Source organism: Urocitellus parryii, chromosome 2 (genome assembly GCF_045843805.1).
Source record: "Urocitellus parryii isolate mUroPar1 chromosome 2, mUroPar1.hap1, whole genome shotgun sequence".
NCBI lineage: Eukaryota > Metazoa > Chordata > Mammalia > Rodentia > Sciuridae > Urocitellus > Urocitellus parryii.
Window position 1 is genome coordinate 174,950,944 of NC_135532.1, and position 21,284 is coordinate 174,972,227.

Sequence of the window (21,284 nt, forward strand, 5' to 3'; positions counted from 1 at the left end):
TCACGAAAAAATAGAATCAAACTATCTCCCTAAAGAACTCAGTCAGATAATTCCCCTCCTCCTGAAATGAACTCAGAAGTTTTTAAAAGTAGGCCTGTAAATGACGGCACAACTAAAGCAAAAATAGAACTGAAGGCAGACCAAGTGTGTATTCTTTCAGACATACCTTTTCTTTTGACAGAGTCATTCTATATACCTCCTGACATGTAACAGGCTTACATTTGACAAATATTAATGCTCTTCAACTTAAAATAAACCCATTGCAAATTCAAATTATGGTAAGGTGGCCAGGTGCCATGGTTCACACCTGTAATCTCAGCAATTTGAGAGACTGAGGTAGGAGAATCTCAAATTTAAGGCCAGATTTCACAATTTAGAATGACCCTGTCTTGAAAAAAAAAAAATACAAAAGGGCTGGGGAGGCATCTCAGTGAAATGTCTCCAAGTTCAATTTCTAATACTGGGCTGGGGTTTGGGGGGAAGATATGATGAAAAAGTGAAAATGTATTTAATACCTGGTCTACTGAACATCACAGCTTAGCAATGCAGTACTCTGCAGAGTATCTGTTTTCACCCATGTGATCACATGGCTGACTAGGGGCTGTAGTTGGCTGCTGCTCTCGCCCAGCACCACAAGAATGTATCAGATAGCATGCCACTAGCCCAGGAAAAGATCAAAATTCAAAATTTGAAGGATGGCTTCCACTGAATGTTTACCATTTTCACACTATCACAAAGCCAAAAAATTCTAAGTTAAATCATCAAGTCAAGAACCAAATACATAAAATTTATATTCACGTCAATTCTGTATTAAATACCATGTTTTTGTCTAATGTCTTACTGATACTCATTTATATTGTTTCCTTATTGACTTTTATGAATATTACATAGAATGATACAATGAACATCCCTATACATGTATCCTTAATAATTTTTGTGAGTAAATCTGTAGCACATGCTGGATCCAAGAATATGGGTACTGTTCTCAAATGATCACACCACAAAACTCTCCCTACTAACCGTATGAGCTTATTTCCTCACATTTAATGTTGGATAATTAAATTATTTAAGAATATCTTTATTGACAATTTAATTTGTACTTTTTAAAAGTGAGGTTGTACATCTCTTCACAGGTTATTGGCCCAGGTATAGTTTTTCAACAAACTGATGGTTCACATCCTTTGGTCACAAATCCTATTGAATGATGGCTTTTTTCTTAGTGATGTTCAAGAGGTTTCTTGGGTTGCGATGGTTGGAAATTAAGGAAATTTGCCCTTTTTCATTTATGTGATAAATTCTTTTCCTACTGTATCATCTCTTTTATGTATTACATCTTTCAAGATACAAAAGTTCTACAATTAAAATTTAAACAACTAGTTGAAGTCCACAAAGAAATTCTACAGTCAGAATTCTAAATTTTTTAGTTTTTGCTTTGTAATGCTTAGAAAAGCTTAAAATTCTACAATTAAAATTTAAACAACTAGTTCAAGTCCACAAAGAAATTCTACAGTCAGAATTCTAAATTTTTTTAGTTTTTGCTTTGTAATGCTTAGAAAAGCTTTCCTTATTCAAAAATTATTTTTTAATTATTTTTAGTTTCTTTTTATTAAACTTTGAATAACTATTCCACTTAAAATGTATTATGGAATCAGGAACAGAATACATTCTTTTCTTTTAGACTACCCCATTAAATTAGACAATTTCCCCTACTTTTATATCTTGCTTTTTTTCAGTCTCATAACTATTCCTTATTCTCTATTTCTTAATCTACTAATTCACTTAGAATAGAACTGCTTTTATAAAAATGAGACATGCTAATTATTTTTAAAAATAGCAAAAAGTACAAAAAAATAAATAATCCCATCACCCTAAAATAAGCATTAAGCAAACATTATCTCAAACATTTAGTGAGGCATATCTTCAATGAAAAGATATAACAAAAAAAAAAAAACAACAAAAAACCCACAAAACTTTAAGAAAATGGGATACTCATCATGTTATTTTAAAATAAATAGTATTAATTTTAATTTTATTACATTAGAAGAAATAGAAGAAACAAAGTTACAATGTCAAAATGTAACTGACAAATGAGGAGCTGATGAGAGTGAAATCAGATACCAACTATTAAAACAAATGAAGAAAACTTGATATATGTTTTAAAATGCAAATATTTGCATCACTGTAAGAGGCAAGTCTTTCTAAAAACTGATCAATCTCCAGTACTTTTTGAAAAACTAAATGATAATCCTGTGAAGGCAAATGTGAAGCAAAAAAGATAAGACCATGTTGCATATAATTTTGTCAGAAATTTAACTGTGTTATCCAAGAATTTAGTGCACAAGTAGAATAATAGCCTAAATTTTATGTCAGCAAGATAGTTTTGGGTTTTTTTGCATTTGTTCTAACTTGGGCCAATGAATTAAAGTCTTTCCCAACACTGAAATAAGAGATCAAATCAATCATCACTCAGACAAATTTCAAACATGTTACATTTTCAGACTTTCATTTTTCAGGTATTCTGTCATTTCTGTAATAACAGTACTTTGTAGTAATTGATCTTAGCTTGCTCACATTTGACACACAGGTATTATTCCCTCTTTTTAAAAATCTAGGATTGATGAACACACTCCAATGCTTCCCTTAAAGTTCATCTATGAATGGGTACAGATGTCAAACATTACTAAGGCATTTTCCACATGCCAAGCCTTAAAGCAACATGTTGTAATCTGTATTTCCTTTTCATCCATTTTCCAAACTAATAAGATATGACACTCATTATCTGTAAGTTCTCATTTCTCCAATAATTTGAATTGCCTTTGTCATGTCCAGAAAATATCTTTCAGGAGGTGCAGAAATGAAGGCTGCACATAGGTAAGAGTGCTTCATAATTTTATAGAAATTGAAATGTTTCTAATATCTTTTTTTTTTCATTGCAGTGTTGAGGATCAACACTTGTGCATGCTTACCAAGCGCTCTACCACTAAACCCCATCTTTGGTCCACTAATACCATTTGTCATAAAACTCAATACACTGTTGATTTTTCTTACAAAAATCTATATAGAAATAAACTTCCAGCTTACAAAACTATCCATTTGTTATATCTTAGTGAATATTTAGTTTCACTGGTTGTACTGAGACAGTCATTATCTAAACAACCTATCAAAATGTGCAAATTGACTGCAAGAACTTTTGTTTCCTAATCACAGGTTGATATCATTAAACAGACAATAACAAAAAATATACTAAGTAAATATAAAAGTTAATGCTCTTGAAATTTAAAATGTTTTTTTTAAAGTTGTTGTGATTATTATTTTTTTTTAAAGAGAGAGAGAGGAAAGAGAGAATTTTTAGTATTTTATTTTTTAGTTCTTGGTGGACACAACATCTCTGTTGGTATGTAGTGCTGAGGATCGAACCCGGGCCGCATGCATGCCAGACGAGCGCGCTACCGCCTGAGCCACATTCCCAGCCCTAAAATGTTTTTTATAACAAGTTTTTAACCTAGGACTAAGACAATGTGAAATAGAAATATGTTTAATGGTCAGCCGTTTTGTGCTGCTATAACAGAAGACCTGAGAATGAGTAATTTATTATATATATATATATATATATTTTTTTTTTTTTTTTTTCCCTCAGAGTTCTAAAGCTGAGAAGTCTAAGAGGTAGTTGGTCTGGTAGGGTCTTCTTGCTTCATCCTCACATTTCAGAGAGCAGAGCTAAAACCTGTGTGAAGCCTCTTTTATAAGGTCCTTAATCCCATTAAGGAGGGAGAAATCCCAGGAACTAATCACCTCTTAAAGGATCCACCTCTTAATACTATCACATTGGCAACATACGAATTTTGAAAACAACACATTTGAAGCACAACCAATAACTGATTACAGATATTTAAAATTTTCATTTGAAACAGGCCACGGAAATTAATTATCATTAAAACAAATGATATATCAACTAAAGAAGGGAATGGTAACGGAAATTATCCAAGAGAAAATAATAAAAAAACATTTAAATAAGAGTAAGAGATTAATGATACATGCACAATTTAACATGAGAATCTCTAATCAGATTAAAGAGAAAAATGTAAGGTCATATCAGGATTACTAAGAACTGTAAATTGGGAGGTCTAAAATCCAAAGATAGACTTGCACAAACTAGCTGAATCAGCTGGGTAAAATCATTTTCTTCTGGATCTCTTTTCTCATCGTTAAAATCAGATGTGCTCTGTCTGATTCATCCTACTCTAGAATTCTAGAGTTCTGTTACTTAATATAAAAGCAAAAACTGAGAAACTCTATTTCATTACCAAAGTGCCATCTAGTTTCTGCCCACCACCATTTTTCCCTGACTTATTACTCACCAAACAGAAGTTGATTAAATTTTCCAGGCACTGTATTGTACTAACCAGAGAGACTAGAATCAAATTTAGAGAGACAACCACTTTCAAATTACTAATGTTTCTCAGGCAGAATCCTCGTTACAAAATGCTTCATATCTCTGTCATACCATATCCAATGTACTAACAACAGTATAGCACCACAACAAAAGAATGCCACTGACATTGTTATTAAAATCCAGATGGCTTTAAGACTGGAGTTGTGGCTCACAGGTAGAGCATTAGCCTAGCATGCATGAGGAACTGGGTTCGATCCTCAGCACCACATGAAGTAAAATAAAGACAATGTGTCCACCTATAACCAAAAAATAAATATTTTTTTAAAAAATCCAGATGATTTTAATTACAGAAAAATGCAGAAACCAATTCTGACCTTAAGGATTGTCAGTCTCTAGTGAGTTTTAATGCAATTCCCTCCAAGCCGAGGAAGAGAATCCTTGGAGTAACTAAAGGGCTCAGAACCACAAAACTATAATCTATTTCTAGGGGAGAACACCAGAGCAAAACCACCTTTTCAAAGTACAATTTCCATCTAAATTATCACACAAATAAAACCTCCTTGACGTCCATAATACAAAATACTTGGCATTAGTCTAAAGTAAGTATTTTAGGCCTCAAATCACTCTTAACATTTTAAGACAGAAGCAATAGATATTCTGCACTTTTCTTTTCAAAAATACTTTTAACTCCATTCTCTTTATTCTATTATAAATATTTCCACAAAATATTCATCTTAATCAAATGAAGGAAAAAAAGTTGGTAATTCAAAGAAAATAGTTTCAGAAAAATTTATCTTACCTCTACACTAGGGCTAAGGCTGCTTGGCAGTGTTTCTGAAGTCACAGTAGTGCTTGGAAGGCTGGAAATTTCCCAGGTATTCAGAGGCTGAACTGGTTCAGACTGCTTTGAACGATCTATACATTTTGGATTATCCAATAAGGTCACTTCATAAAATTCTTGAATATCTAGAGATGAGGAAAGGAAAAGAAAAATTCAAATTATTGACGTTTCCAATTAAACTATACAATGCTAAAAAAAAAATTTTTTACTCTAACTAAAAAAATAAATCCAATCTCACAATGTACTTCAATAGTGAATATTCCATATGTCAAAATCATATCAAAATATGCCAGGCCTAGGATGGGGAAATAGGTCAGCTGGTAAAGACCTTGCAAGGCTCTGGGTTCAATGGGGGGGGGGCAGCAATATAAAAGTCAAAAGCATTTTACATTTCTAAAGACAGTCTTGGGTTCAAATCTCAATTCATTCATTACCAATTAGTTACATGTATAAGCAAGATACTTAACCTCTGATAACTCACCTCTTATTGTGAATTGTTCCAAGAATTGAGTGTAATAAAATGCCTAGCACAATAACATACAATAAGTTCCTAAAAATAGGCAATATCATTATGAATCCTGCAGATATGAGCTGTTACCAATATTTTACATCTTCACCATTAAAATCCAGGCTGAGAATATAAATCTCTGAAGTGGTTTTAACTGACTTCCTAACCAAAATAAAACATTAAAAAGAAGTAAGAAATCAAGAACTAGAAAGACTCTTAGATATCCTCTAGTCTGAATATTTAAAAAGAAGAAAGTTAAATATTTTACAGTATTTTAGAATCAGTTAAAAGCATAACAAGGGCTACGGTTATAACTCAGTGGTGGAGCATTGGGTTCAATCCTCAGCATCACACGAAAACAAAATAAAGGTACTATTGTCCATCTACAACTAAAAAAAAAAAAAAGCAATGCAAAACTCTTAAAGAAATTATAAATTTACTTAAAATAACACAGTATAAAAGATCAAAATACTAGAATTATATGAACTTAGTATACTAATTATTCGCACTGCACAGAAGCTCTGAGTGGTAGTTGTATAATGTTTAGAGTCACAGGACTGAGTTTTTTATTCACTTACTGATATAATTTTGAACTAATTTTTTCAAAGGGAGAATTATTTATCAGTAAAAGTGGACATTTTCCTGTACAAAATCATGCACAATACACTTAGAACAACTTTGACTTCTTGTTTATTATTATTTTGAAAGCATTATCTCTTTTAAAATCCAAACCTCATAAGACAGTAGGAAAAAAGTACTCTCCCTTTTCAGTTTTAATAGCCAGCAGAAATGTAGAACTTTACAAGTAAAGTCTAACTAAAAACTAATATTTAAGCTGGGTGCAATGGTGCACACCTATAATCCCAGAAGCTCAGGAGGCTGAGGCAAGAGGATCACAAGTTCAAAGCCAGCCTCAGCTCTTTTGCAAGGCCCTAAGCAACTCAGTGAGACTCTGTCTCTAAATAAAACATAAAAAGGGCTGGGGATGTTGCTCCCAGATATTAAGCACTCCTAGGTTCAATCCCTGGTACCAAAAACAACAAATAAACAACAACAACAACAACAAAACTAATGTTTGCACAGTAAGTATAGTATTAACCTACATCACAAGGTATTAAGAATATTACTGGATAAAATTGTGTGAGAAAGCATTTTATAAACCAGTAATCACTATATAAAACACATTAACTATCACAAAAGGAAACAAAAATTCAATATCAAAAAAATCACCTACAAAGTGTGCTTACCAAAAATTGTGTAATCCCAACCCTTAACAGGGAATATAGAGAGAACAGATGAACAAGTTTAAGGACATCAAAAGCAAGCCAAGAAACAAAATTAGAAAATCGTTATTTATGTATATATATATTAGAATTTCTACAGTATTTTGCTCCCAAGAACATTGGATGAATGTTGAACAATGTCTAACAGTAAAAGTGGGCATTTTGCTGTATAAAATCATGCACAATAACACTGAGAACAACTTTTGCTTCTTGTTTATTATTATTTTATTATTAATCATCAATATCTCAAGATAAGTAGCCTACATCACTGTGAAATTTTATTTTTATTAACTCTTGTTAAATTTCAACACAAATTCCTGCATGACCTTTCATCTGAAAATTTAAAAAAAACATTGCTATATTACCCTTTAATAACACCTCTAATAAAAATCTAGATGCTGATTTAAAAAAAACAACTTTTTGCAATGAAATAAAAATTTGTTGTTTTGATACCAAGTGTGGTGGCACAACTCAGGAATCTGAGACAGAAAGATAAGTTTAAGGACAGTCTCAGCAACTTAGTAAGGTGCTAAGCAACTTAGCAAGACCCTGGCTCAAAATACAAAATAAAAAGGGATGGGGATGTGGCTCAGTGATTAAGCACCCCTGGGCTAAATCCCCAGTACCAAAAAAAAAAAAAAAAAGTTCTCTAGTTGCACTAACCAAGCTTTATGTGGCCACTGAAAGGTGACCAGTATAAGGAACTGAATTTATAATTGTATATAGATTTAATTAAATAGCCATACATACTTAGATACTACTGCACGGGACAACAGAGATCTACACTGATACAATTCTAACACGGTAGCATTATACTGAACTAGTATAATCAAGGAATTTCATATGTGAATTTTTCAAAAGTTCACCAACATCTTGCTTCTTGTCAACTGAAATGCCTCCATTCTACATCCTACATTCATATACTGAACAGTCCTTTCTAATTTGCTCTAAATTCCTACAACAGAAGAATTAAATATCCATCTTGGATGGGTTCAGTGGCACATGGGTGTATAATCCCAGCTACTAAGGATAAGGCAAGAAATTACAAATTCAAAGTCAGACTGGGCAATTTAGCAAAATCCTGTCTCAAAATGTATATTTTTCAAAAGGCTGCAGATGTACCTCAGCAATAAAGCATTTGCTTAAACAAGGCCCTGGGTTCCATCACCAGTACCAAAGTACATGCGTGCTCATGTGTCCATCTTAGTTTAACTGTATCAGAGTTAAAAAAAAAAAAAAAAAAAGGAAATAAACTAAGTAAACACTCTTTAGGATGGCTATTATAAAACAAAAAAATAAACAATAACACGAAAAGTAACAAGTGTTAAAAAGGATGTGGAGAAATTGGAATCTTTGTGCCTTGCTGGTTAAGAATGTAAAATGATGCAGCTGCTATCAAAAAATAATAGGGTGGTTCCTCAAAATACTACAACCATGAATTAGGATGTGACCCAGCAATTCTACTTCTAGATATATATACCCAAAACAAAAAATTGAAAGCAGGGGCTAAAACAGATTTGTACACCAATGATAACAGCAGACTTATTCACAGTAGCCTTTTAAAAGGTGAAAATAATCCAAACATTCCTCAAAAGATAATTAACAAAATCTGGTATGTACAATGGAACACTGTGTAGTCTTAAAAAGGAGTAAAATTCTGATACATCCAACAACATGAATGAGTCAATCTTTGAGAAGTAAAATAAGCCACATAGAATAAAAATTATATAAGTCCACTTATGTGAACTGAAGTACCTGAAATAGGTAAATTCATAATATAGACAGAAAGTAGAACACTGGACACTAGAGGCTGAAGGTAGCCTGAGAGAACAGAGTAGTAGGAATTATTGCTTAATGGATACAGTTTCAGTTTGAGTTGATGAAGAAGTTCTGAAGATGGATAGTGGAGATGGTTTGCAGAATGTGTTTAATGCTACTGAGATATAAAATTAAAAATGATTAATATGATAAACTTCACAATATGTGTATTTTACCACAAAATAAGCTGAGTAAGAGTCTAAAGGAGCTCTTAAATAAGCAAAGTGCATGGGATTCAATAAGTGGGTTTAATACTTATTTAGCTATTTAGAACTCTATCTTACTGACATCAGAGTAACTGGTACTGCCACATATTCCCAACTGTAAGATTATCATTCTTGTCTAACTAAAATCAAATGCAAAAGTACTGAAATATTTTTGTAATATATGTGCAATGTGGCAAAGTCTGTGATATGATAATTTGTTGTAATTATCATTTTCCTTAAAAGAAAAATAATACCTTTAAATCTTGACCTATATTCCACCATCCTGACAGCCTCAACTTCGTTATACATTTTATTTTATTTATTCATCACATTTCTTTATCTTTAGGGTGTCCCACTACTATAGTGATAAAAACATAATAACCCTTCTTCAGAAACTCCCCATTACAATTTCTTCAGTTATGTCAGCTAAGATTTTTTTGAAAGGAGCATCTCATCTAAAAGTGCACTGTCTTCAGGGAAAAAATGCATTCACATCTAGTTGTTCTTTTGAAAACAAAATACCTGTGCCACCCGCCCCCCATGTAATCAGCAGTCTTTGGATAATTGCATTTTACATGTCAAAAGAGATTACACCACAGATCCTAACTATAAGATTTAGCCAAAAGACTGGTTAGAACTTATCATAGCAACAAGTTAAGTATTTCCATAAAATGACATTCTAGGATTCAAATAATACTTTTTACCACTTCTTTACTAAACTTTAGTGGGGAGAGTTCTAAAATAAAATATCTAGCTTAAATAAAACAGAAGTTAACACCTAAAGAGATGTCAATAGAAAACAAATACAAATGGTAAGTCCTAGTATAGTAGAATCTTGGATATTTCCTGAAAATCTAATACGCCGAAGTGACACAAAATTCAAGTTATTTTTAAAATAACTTTGTGAAAATAATTAATGAGTTCATTCTAAAACACTGAAGTTATTCAACCAAAAGATACCAATGTGGTGAATAAGTTCAAAAAGAGGATTAAAAAAATTAAAAGGTGTGATGTGATACAACAATAATGTCTTCAGGAAATACAGAAAGCTGAAGGAAAAAAAAAATATATTAACCCCTCAGTTTTTCAATGAAAAACATCTAAAAAGAGTGGTAAAGAGAAGATGGGAAGGGAAGGGAGGGGAGGGGAGGGCAGGGGAGGGGGGATAGTAGAGGATAGGAAAGGCAGCAGAATACAACATACACTAGTATGGCAGTAGGTAAAAAAGTGGATGTGTAACCGATGTGAATCTACAATATGTATATATGGGGTAAAAAAGGGAGTTCATAATCCGTTTGAATCAAATGTATGAAATATGATATGTCAAGAGTTTTGTAATGTTTTGAACAACTAATAATAATAAAAAAAAGACTGGGAAAAAAAAAAAAAGAGTGGTAAAGTGCTTGCCTTGCATGCTCAAGGACCTGGGTTCAATCTCCAGCACTGCCAAAAAGACCCCCAAAACCTGAAAAATATGGCTATAAGATCCTACAGAAGTTTAAACATATTTATTTTAAATTTTTATTAAATGTGTGCACAAAAATTTCTCCATCTTGGTTTATAGAAATCAACCTGTGTGACCAGGCATGGTGGCACACACCTATAATCCCAGCAACTCAGGAGGCTGAGGCAGGAGGATTTCTAGTTTAAAGGCAGCCTCAGCAACTTAGGAAGGCCCTAAGCAATTCAGCGAGACTCTTAATAAAATATAAAAAGGGACTGGGGATGTGGCTCAGTGGTTAAGTGCCCCTGGGTTCCATCCCTGGTAAGAAAGGAAGGAAGGAAGGAAGAAATCAATCTGCATGTTTCAATATCCAGTGTCAAAAATAAGGGCTTCTCATAATTTTATATACATACACATTATGAAAAACAAAGTATAATTACAGCAAACTATTAATTAAAAGTCACATATCTTATTACTATTTTATCAGGAACTTCCAAGTTTACTATCCTACGTAAGATAACAGAGTCCTTCAATAAACCTAGGCAAACATTTGAGTTCAACTTCCAAACTTAAATCTTACACTATGAAACTGTAAAAATGATGAGATAGGACAGGAAGACTCAGAAGGATTGCCATTTAATAGACTGAGTGATTCCAAATAATTCACCTAGATATACACAAGACATAAATAAATAATTACATTTTTATTTATTACCCTGGAAAAATCATTTCCTTCGAAAATAATGATATGCTAAAGAATGCAAGAAAATGCTAAAATATACATTAGGAGAAAATTACATTTTAGATGACTCACAACTAAAAACATTAATTTTGCTGGAACCTGTTGGATCTGTCTTTACCACAGCCCAGTCCTCGTTTTCACAGTATGAGAGTGCTTTCCTGGTTTTGGAGTAAACTGAATCTCTACAAGTACAGTTCCTGATCAAAGACCTAAATTTCAAAGCCACAAAAAGTTCTAACACATACATGAAAAAATTCTCAATTATTAAACTCGAAGGCACAAAATCCAATGGAACACAGTAAAATAATTCCTTTATTAAATTAAAAAATGCCTTTGGAAATCTCCAAGATAACTAATTTCAAAAGTCTCTAAATATAAGTAAAAAGTTTTCATTGCCTTTATTACTTTCTTACTAATTCAGTAAGAAAGTAATTTGTACCAGTGTACAAACCCTGGAAGTCAGAGGAATTACAGAATTACAGGAATATCCTCAAAAGGGGAGTAAGACATGGAAGGAAGAAAATTTTCAAATAGGCAGAAATTCCCATCATCCTAAACAGAAAAATTGACAAACATAAAACATTTTTCAAACTAAAGAAATAAGGCAATACTAACTCACAATCAGAACAAAATCATAAACACAGACCCAATAATATCTAATAATATAACACAACACAGATGACATTTCTAATCTATAAGAAAAAATTTTATTTGATGGAATTAAAAAACGACAGAATGACCAAAACAAGACATGAACAGGAGAAAATATTTGCAAAACACTTATGTGAAAAAGGACTGGTATATTAGAAAAACTCATAAGACTCATCAAGGAAAAAAATTATCCCATTTTTTAAAAAAAGGCAGAAGATATCAACAGACAACTCACTAAAAAAGATGCAGAGATGGCAAATGAGCATATAGAAAAGATGTTCAACTCAAATGTCATTAGGGAACTGCAAATTAAAATGAATAGAGAGCAGGAGACACTTATAAAAATAACAATAACTAACACCTGAAGTACTGACAACACCAAATGCTGGCAAGGATGTGGAACAACACATCACTGATATGAGGTAGAACCATTATGAAAGAGTGTTTGAGCAGTTTTTCTTAAAAACTAAATATGGTAATACCATATTGGCTAGTAATTAGCCCACTGGTATTTACCCAAATGAGTTGAAACTTGTGTCCATTTAAAATAAATAAATAAAAACCTCCAGCAGTGGTGCACGCCTGTAATCCTAGAGGCTCTGGAGGCTGAGGCAGGAGGATCATGAGTTCAAAACCAGCCTCAGCAATGGCGAGGCCCTAAGCAACTCAGTGAGACCCTGTCTCTAAATAAAATACAAAATAGGGCTGGGGATGTGGCTTAGTGGTTGAGTACTCCTGAGTTCAATCCCTAGACCCTCCCCCCTCCACAAAAAAGCTACACACAAATGTTTATAGCAGTTTTATTCATACTGATAAAACATGGACGCAATCAAGATGTTCTTTAATAGGTAAGGAGATAAACCATAGAACTTCCATTGGAGTACAATGGAGGTTCTTACTCAGCAATAAAAAGACATGCAATATCAAGTCATAAAAAGGCATGAAGGAAACTTAATGCACAATGCCAAGTTAAAGAAGCCAATCTGAAGACTACATACTATTATTCCAACTATATGACATTTTAGAAAAGGTACAACTATGGAAACAGCAAAAAAGATCATGGTTTCCATGAATTGTGGGAGGACAAAGTAAAACTATGGAAACAGCAAAAAGGTCATGGTTTCCATGAATTGTGGGAGGACAAAGGGAGGAATGAACAAGTGGAACACAGAGGATTTTTAGGGCCAACTATTCTATATGACCCTGGCAAAGATGATACAAGTGACAAAATAACACATATATATGCCAGATCTGTTAAGGTATAATGCAAAGAGTGAATTCTAAAGTAAACTATGAACTTTGTATAATAACAATGAACTAATAATGACTTGTCAATTTTATCAATATACCATACTAATGTATAATACTGATATTAGGGGAGGAGGTGAGATGAGGATTTGGGAACTATACTTCTCCTCAAATTTTCTGTAAATCTAAAACTAGTGAAAAAATGTTACTTAATTTTTTTAAAAAGTATGAGAGTTAACAAATAATAAATTTATATTGAAAATATTAAACAAGCTCATAGTTTACATGAAATAACTTCCAAATGCCTAAACAATTAAAATGTTAAAAAAATCTTGAAAAAACTGAATATAGGTGAATGTTTTTTTAATCCTGGGGATAGATTATAAAATTGGGGATAGCTTTTCCAAGCATGATACCAAGGGCAGATGACACGAAGACAAATATTGATAAATGTAACCATAAACAAACATCTGTTTTTTTAAAAAAATCCAAGTTGAAAACAAATGACGAGGGAAGTTATTTACAACTTACATGGCAGACAGAGTTGATATGCCTAATATAGACTTTAACCTCTAAGGAAAAAGAAAAAAAGAGAGGCAGGTAGTGCCATGACATAAACAGATAACTCACAGAAGAAAATAACTAAAGGACTTTTTTACATCTTTGGATATTTAATCAAAGAAATGCACAATAAAACACCAAAATGAACAAAGATATATTCCACATATCAGAGCAGAAAACATTAAAATGATATAGGTAATACTCTATTATTTACAGCATGGTGAGTCAGTCATTCTTCCACATAGTACCTAAAAAACTAAATTGATATGATATTCCTAAGAGTAAATTATTTAGCAAATTAGATCAAAAGCTTTAAAATGCATACCTCCGTTGGCCAAGTAACTCACTTCTAGGAATCTGTCCTAAAGGTGAAATAATGTGAAAAACAATACACATATATAAATGCAATTTTTATAATTCAAAAAAATTACAAACCTAATACTCCTAGGGAAATAAATCATTAATAAAGCTACAGAAAAAAAATCTATTAAGCTGGTACAAATCTACTGAGATAGAAGATTATAGGGCTCGGGGATACAGCTATTGGTGGAGTGCTTGCTTTGCATGCACAAGGCCCTGGATTCAACCCCAGCACCACAAAAAAAAAAAAAAAAAAAAAAGATGTAGCTAAAAAAAAAAAAAAATGATTATGTACAGTACAAAAAAGTCTCACTATATACATTTAAGGAAATTCAACTACTCTACCTCCCCATGCCATGCTATAAAAGGCAATTCTACCAATTCTGTCTACTAGATAAGTAAATGTCCCAAATAAAAACTCAGAGGAGACAAGATTGTTGGCTCAGGTAGTCTTAGTTTTCATGTGCCTCTAATGATATGAGCTTCTTGATGTACCTCACTATGCAGGGTATTGTTCTTCAAAATGTGTTTTCAGTACAAGAGGTCACTTAAACACAGTCAACTACTTCATCAGGTGCTCAACTAAAGAACCTGATTCCTGGGCTGGGGTTGTGGCTCAGTGGTAGAGCACTCACATACTATGCGTGAGGCACTGGGTTTGATCCTCAGCACCACATAAAAATAAAATAAAGATATTGTGTCTGCCTATAACTAATAAATAAATAAACAAACAAACAAACAAACTGATTTCTTTCCACTAGAGGAGAAAAAAAGTGTGTTGCAGTCAATGAGCAATAGTGTTAAATTCCTGGAAGATTTTCCAGAATAATTTTAATCAGATATATTTTTTCACCTTACATATTAATTTTAAATATCAATTCTTAATAGGAAACAATTTTATTATGTTTTACTTATGAAAGAAGCTTATTTTTCAAGATGAAAGCATGCATATATATATACATACACAGAATAATATTCTAGAAGAATATTCATTCCATGGATTAAGAATGTTATCTTTGGTATGAGAATGTTTTTCCTTGGATTTTATATAAAGTGTAGTTACCAGATCTTAATGTTTTACGCGATATATGCATTATCTTTATAAAAACTATAGAGAGCTGAAGAACATGAAAATATAATCTTGCCATTTCAGATGTGAAAAACTATCAATTCATTGACTAAAAGCAAATACGATGATTTTATACACCAAAATATACAACAGATCTACTCAAACATAGATACTCTGCTTTTTTTCCTAAACCAATAAACATTTAAAAATCCATTTTGATCCTCACAGAGTAAAGAATATCCTATAAAACTGAAGTATATGTTACACACAGTTTGTATTTCATACACTAGAAACAGGAAATAAGACAAACTAGCAAGCAAAAATAAATTATATCAGCACTTTATAGACAATATTCAACTAACATTACTTGCATGACTACTCCTTAAAACTAAGTGCATACTAACAAGAACCAAAGCATCTTGGAGAAATGGCTGATTCCTAGGCTGGAGAAGGATGGATGAGTATAAGACAAACTAGGGATATCTAGTTATGCCAAAATAAATGATGTGCTCAAAAAAAAAAATGATGAGGCATGTCATAAAAACACAAGGGCAAGCTTGAGAGGGACCCCACACTGGCTAAATTTGAGACAATCTGAGCACCAAAATCATTAAGGATGGCAACAAATGGCAAACCACTGAAAGAAACAGAAGTCTGCAAGTTTGTGACAGACCAAGAAGGAGTGCTTCTGATAACAGTAAAATGCCAACTGTTAATTGGAAAATGAAGAGAAGTGCTGCTTGCTGTCAGAAAACTGTCACTTTTCAATAATCATAATAAAAACTGTTCAAATAAGAATCATCAATGGATGCTAAGTTTAGGTAATAGTTTTGCTGAAGAGCAAAAGTGTTTCCCACCCATAATGCTTATGAGATGCAAACGGAGGAGACTACAGAGAAATAAGAATACGTAATTGGGAAATTAAAATTACTGCTGGTCTTGGGAGGCTGAGGCAGGAATATTGACCAGTTGGAGGCTAGCCTGGGCAACTAAGGGAAATCTTGTCTCAAAATTTAAAAAATTGCTGGGGATGGAGCTCGGTTATAGACCATTCACCTATCTAGCATGAGGCTATAGGTTCAAGCCACAATACCACAAAATTAATAAACTAATTAATTAATATTACTAAGGAAGGGCAGAGGACACTGGGTACCTCTTAGATACAAGCCAGTAATACAAAATCTGATTATAACCCCAAGTAAAACTCAGATAAACACAAAATGAAAAACATTTAATTTTTAAGAGTAGAAGGGAACTGTATTCCCAGATAAAAGGGGAGTTAAGAGACATGAAAACTAAATATAATACCTGGCCCTAATCCAAATCTTATACTGAGGAAACATTTGACCCCCAAGTAGAATGCTTTTACAATTCTGTGATTCCAAGGTTCAAAAGAGAATTTAACCAGATGTGACACAATCAAAACACTGCATTAAAGCTGTAATAAGCATAACTACTAGCAAATAACTCAATCTAATTAAATCAAAAACACCAAGTAAAAAGTTAATAAAATTCTCCTTCAATTACATAAAGGTTTAGCCAACACTCTACTCTATGTCCAGTTATTCTTGCTCAAACCTAGCCTGCAAAGTTTCACACACAAGTTAGCAACAGACTGAAATGTATAAGTTACAATAATTAAACACACACACACACACACACACACACACACAGAAATGTCATTCTACCACTATAGCTAGAAGTTCCCAAACCTTGATTACTAAGTACATACACTTTTCAAAATTCCATCATTACAAAAACAATTCATTATAAATCTTCTCTTTCAAATTATTGGAAAAAAGAGACCACTGACCCTACAAATCAACATTTGCCTTAAATATGCACTAGTGAGCTTTATTATATTTAAAACAATCAGCTTTGAAAATAATGATGAAGATTCTAATCACTGAAGGTAAGAATCGGCTTAAGATTAATTCAGTTCAATTTAAGTGTCCAGGAGCAAAATTGGTCATTTCTCAATGCCTCAGTCAATAAAATGGTATCTTCACCTCATTGGTGAATATACACCTCACAGATTCTGATGACAAAATGAAATACTTGTATTAGCTCCTAAAAGTGCTCAATAAATGTTAGCCATTATTTTTACTTAAAAGAAATCACATTCTCACAATGATTAAGATGACCATAATAAAAAAAATTTTCTTTAAGGAAACAAGTATTGTCAAGGATATGGAGAAAGTGGAACACCATGTACTGTTGATTGATTGAAAAGTGGTGCAACTCCTATGGAAAACAAAATGGTGGTTCCTTAAAAAATTAACAATATAAGTTCCATATGATCCCACAATCCCACTTCTGATTATATATTAAAAAGAACAGAAAGTAGAGCTTCAAATATTTTTACACACTAATATTTATAACATCACTATTCATAATAGCCAAAAGAAGCAATGTAAATATCCTTACATGAATGAATAAATAAAATGTGACATATGTACAACAGAATATTACTCAGCCTTTTAAAAGGAAAGAAATACTGTTGTCTACTACCACAAGGAGGAACCTTTAGGACTACATACTAAGTAATTATGTCACTTAACAAATCACAAAAAAGACAAATACTGCATATTTTCACTTATATGAGGTGTCTAACATACTTAAATTCATAGAAACAAAGGGTGGTTATCAGAGGCAGGGGACAGGGGTAAAGGGAAAAGGAAATGCTGTTTTATACATTTTCAGTTTTGCAAGATGAAAATGTTCCAAAGATCTGTTTCACAACAATATGAATATACTTCAACTTTCTGAATAATACCTTTCAAAACGGTTTACATGGTAAAGGAGTAGTACTTCTGACACCTGGTATCTACAAATAAGGGCATGGTAATGATCTTTACCATATTTATAAGGTCTAGTGAAACTATTAAGAGTTAATAGAGCAGCAACAAATGAACTAAAAAAATTCACAATGTTATTACATTATCCACCTTAATGCTAAAATACCTGCACAAATAAAATAAGATTGCTATTAAAGGAAACAATCAACAAAATTAGAAAGGCAACCTGGAGACTGGGAAAAAATATTTGCAACTCACATATATTCCAAGTGGTTAACATCCAGAATTTATAAACAAAACTCTTACAACTCAATAGCAGAAAAACAAATAACTCAATTAAAAAATAGGCAAAGGACCTGAATAGTATTTCTCCAAAGACATAAAAATGGCTAAAAAGTATATGGAAAGGTGCTCAACATCACTAATCATCAGGGAAATGCAAATTAAAACCACTTAGAGAGATCTCCTCATACTATAAAGATGGCCATTCTCAAAGAGTCAAGAGATAATAAATGTTGGTGGGGAAAAAAAGGAACCCTAGTACAATGTAGGTGGGAATTTAGATTGATACAGTCATTAAGAAAAAATAGCATAGCAGGTCCTAAAGAAATTCAAAATAAAACTACCATACAATCAAGCAATCTCACATCTGGGTATAGGTATACCCAAAGGAGATGAAATCACCACCTTGTAAAGACACCTGTACTTCCATGTTCATTGCAGCATTTTTCACAATAGCCAAGATATGGAAACAAACTAAATGTCCATCAACAGATTAACAGGTTAAGAAAACATGGTGTCTATGTTTAAATACACACACAAAATTAAATAATTAGACTTTAAAAAGGGGGTCCTACTTGCCATGACAGGGATGGACCTAGGGGACATTATGCTAATTAAGTCAGACACAAAAGGAAAATGTTGCATGATTTCACTCTTATATGTACAATATTTAGGGGGGAAAAGGGTTCAAATACACACATTGAGAATGAAATAGTGGGGAAGGGAGGGAGAGAAAATGGGATTTAAGCAAAAGAATACAAGAATAGCAGCTATAAGATGAACAAATTTCAAAATTTAATGCTCAAAATGAGAACTAAAGCTAATAAAATCAGACAGTATTATGAATTTTTCTTAGATTCTAGCTGTTTTGTTACAAAATAAAAGTAACTGTGAGATGACAGGTTAATCTGTTTCACTGTAAGTAACCATCTTATGTATTCTATCACATCATTTTGTAAGCCTCAAATACACACAATAAAATTTATTTTTAAAAATAATTTTTAAAAGCTTGATATTCATTGCAGACCAAATACATAAATCACACTCAACTCATTCATCTCTAAAGCCAGCCTGATTTTGAGCCCATGATCCTGTGCACAAGGAAAGTAGATGAGTTCTCTGTTCCCACCAGAAATAACTGCAGAGGTCTGAAATCTCTAAGGACCACCAGGATCATCTCAAATCCCATATACCTTAGAATAAGAACTGACCTGAAACCTATAGACCTGAACATCTGAGTGTTTCTGAATGTACTCAAACCATATCTTGATGTATCTTCCTCAAAAACTTTTCAAATTTAAGTACAGAAAATGGAAACACAAAATCAAATACATAAAGTTCTCAAATTGTACTCACCTAACTCAGGGAGTAAAATTAGGCAGTCTTTATATTTCATTTATACAAAAATAATCACCAGATAGGTTTCAGGAATAAATATTAAACAAAAGTGCAACTCATGGTAATATTTGTGTATGTATCTAAATATTCAGCTCTAAAGAAACAACTTATCAGCTGAAATTCTGAAGTTAATAAAAACTTCACTACTTTCAGCAAATTTTAAATCTTTAAGTCATTATTCAAGGATACTACCAATGATTTCCATATTTCATTAAACTGAAAAATATATTATAAATTACACTATCATTTCATATGCCACTAAAAATGCAAAAAAAAAAACCCACAGCCTATTATTAAAAATGACATTTCATTAAGAATACATCCCAAATCGAAAAATACTAAAATATTTTAAAACTATTATCTTAGAACATATGTAGTGCAGTGCATACATGTTTGTTTCTAAGTAACTCCAAGGTACCAGACACCTAGTACATGGAATGTACCCACTACAGAGAGGAAAATCAATATTTCCATAACATCCAAATACCTAAAACATCACATAATTTTTTTAAATGCATAGAAACAGTAAATATACAAACTACCAGTTCAATCAACAATCAATGCTGGTATAAGTTCAAAGATAGTCAACATCCCAGATAACTAGATAATTCACTAATTTGTCTAAGCAAATTATTCCCAAACCACAGAAGTTAAAACACCTTAACACCAAATGACTTTCAAGTAACTCAGGTGGCCAAGACACATGTCTCCTTTTAATCCAGTAGTCTACAGGTACTAGCTCAGAAGACAGAGTGCCACCTACTGAAGAAAAAACAATTAATCCAGGATTATTCAGTACATACTATGGACACAATGGATTGCTCTTTATCTTAGGGCAAGTTACAGGTTTAACATATATTATGATACTATTTCATAAACAATGGCAAAGCTGCAAAGTAAAAAGGCAGAAAAAAATTCTTATTAGTCTAAAAATTTTCAGACTGAGAAGCAAACACAAAATTCAGTAGTTTCAACAATTAATTACAGTACGGAAACACAAAAACCTTACTAAATTTATCTATTTCAAAATTCCTAAAGACCTATTACTTTTCTTACACCAAAATTTGATACCACATCCTATAAAACATTAAAATATAAGTAAACTCAAATATCAAAGTAAATTCACAACCAATGAAATTATACAGGACGTATAGATTGACAAATACAAACGTGAGTAAAAAACTCCCAAAGTTCAATTATGCATAAGAATAAACATTCAAAAGAGTATGTCAAAAATACATCCAAACATAGCAAGTCCAGTCCCAATCTAGGGAAAAATTAAGGGTAAATTCTGTTTACTCTATTACCACTTTATTTTCTCAAATCATGACCTTCCCACACAATAAGATTGTAGTCTACCTATGTCTAGCATATATGTAAAAAGAGATATACAGTCCTACTGCTTTTTTTTTAAAAAGTGACCCTAAGTTTAATGTTGATCTAGAAAACCAAATGATTAAAAAAAAATGATCATCTTCTTCCCTTTTTTGCTGTTTTTCCCACCACAACCTATTTGATTTGATTATCCACTTGGACTTTAAGCTTCAGCTAAAATAAAAAGAAAAAAAAAGAAAAGAAAAAGTCCACTAATCTAAACAATAAAGGAAAAATATTGATAATTTTTTAAGAAGGATGACGGGTATATGGCAGTTCATTATATTGTGCTATTCTCAATGTATGTT

General features: G+C 32.3%; 2 protein-coding genes across 8 annotated transcripts in view; one reads left to right on the plus strand and one right to left on the minus strand.

Moving 5' to 3' along the window:
• The window catches only part of Dlg1 (discs large MAGUK scaffold protein 1), a 263,303-nt gene that overhangs the window by 238,810 nt on the left and 3,209 nt on the right, over nt 1–21,284 (minus strand). For all 7 annotated transcript variants that reach the window (XM_026379198.2, XM_026379203.2, XM_026379202.2 and 4 more), the window contains exon 4: nt 5,193–5,359. In XM_026379198.2, the coding sequence (XP_026234983.1) occupies nt 5,193–5,359 (167 nt within the window). The remainder of the gene's footprint in view (nt 1–5,192; nt 5,360–21,284) is intronic.
• Nucleotides 12,081–21,284, plus strand: part of Apod (apolipoprotein D) — a 356,333-nt gene continuing 347,129 nt past the window's right edge. The window contains exon 1 of the mRNA XM_077795368.1: nt 12,081–12,095. The gene's annotated coding sequence lies outside the window, so the exon portion shown is untranslated. The remainder of the gene's footprint in view (nt 12,096–21,284) is intronic.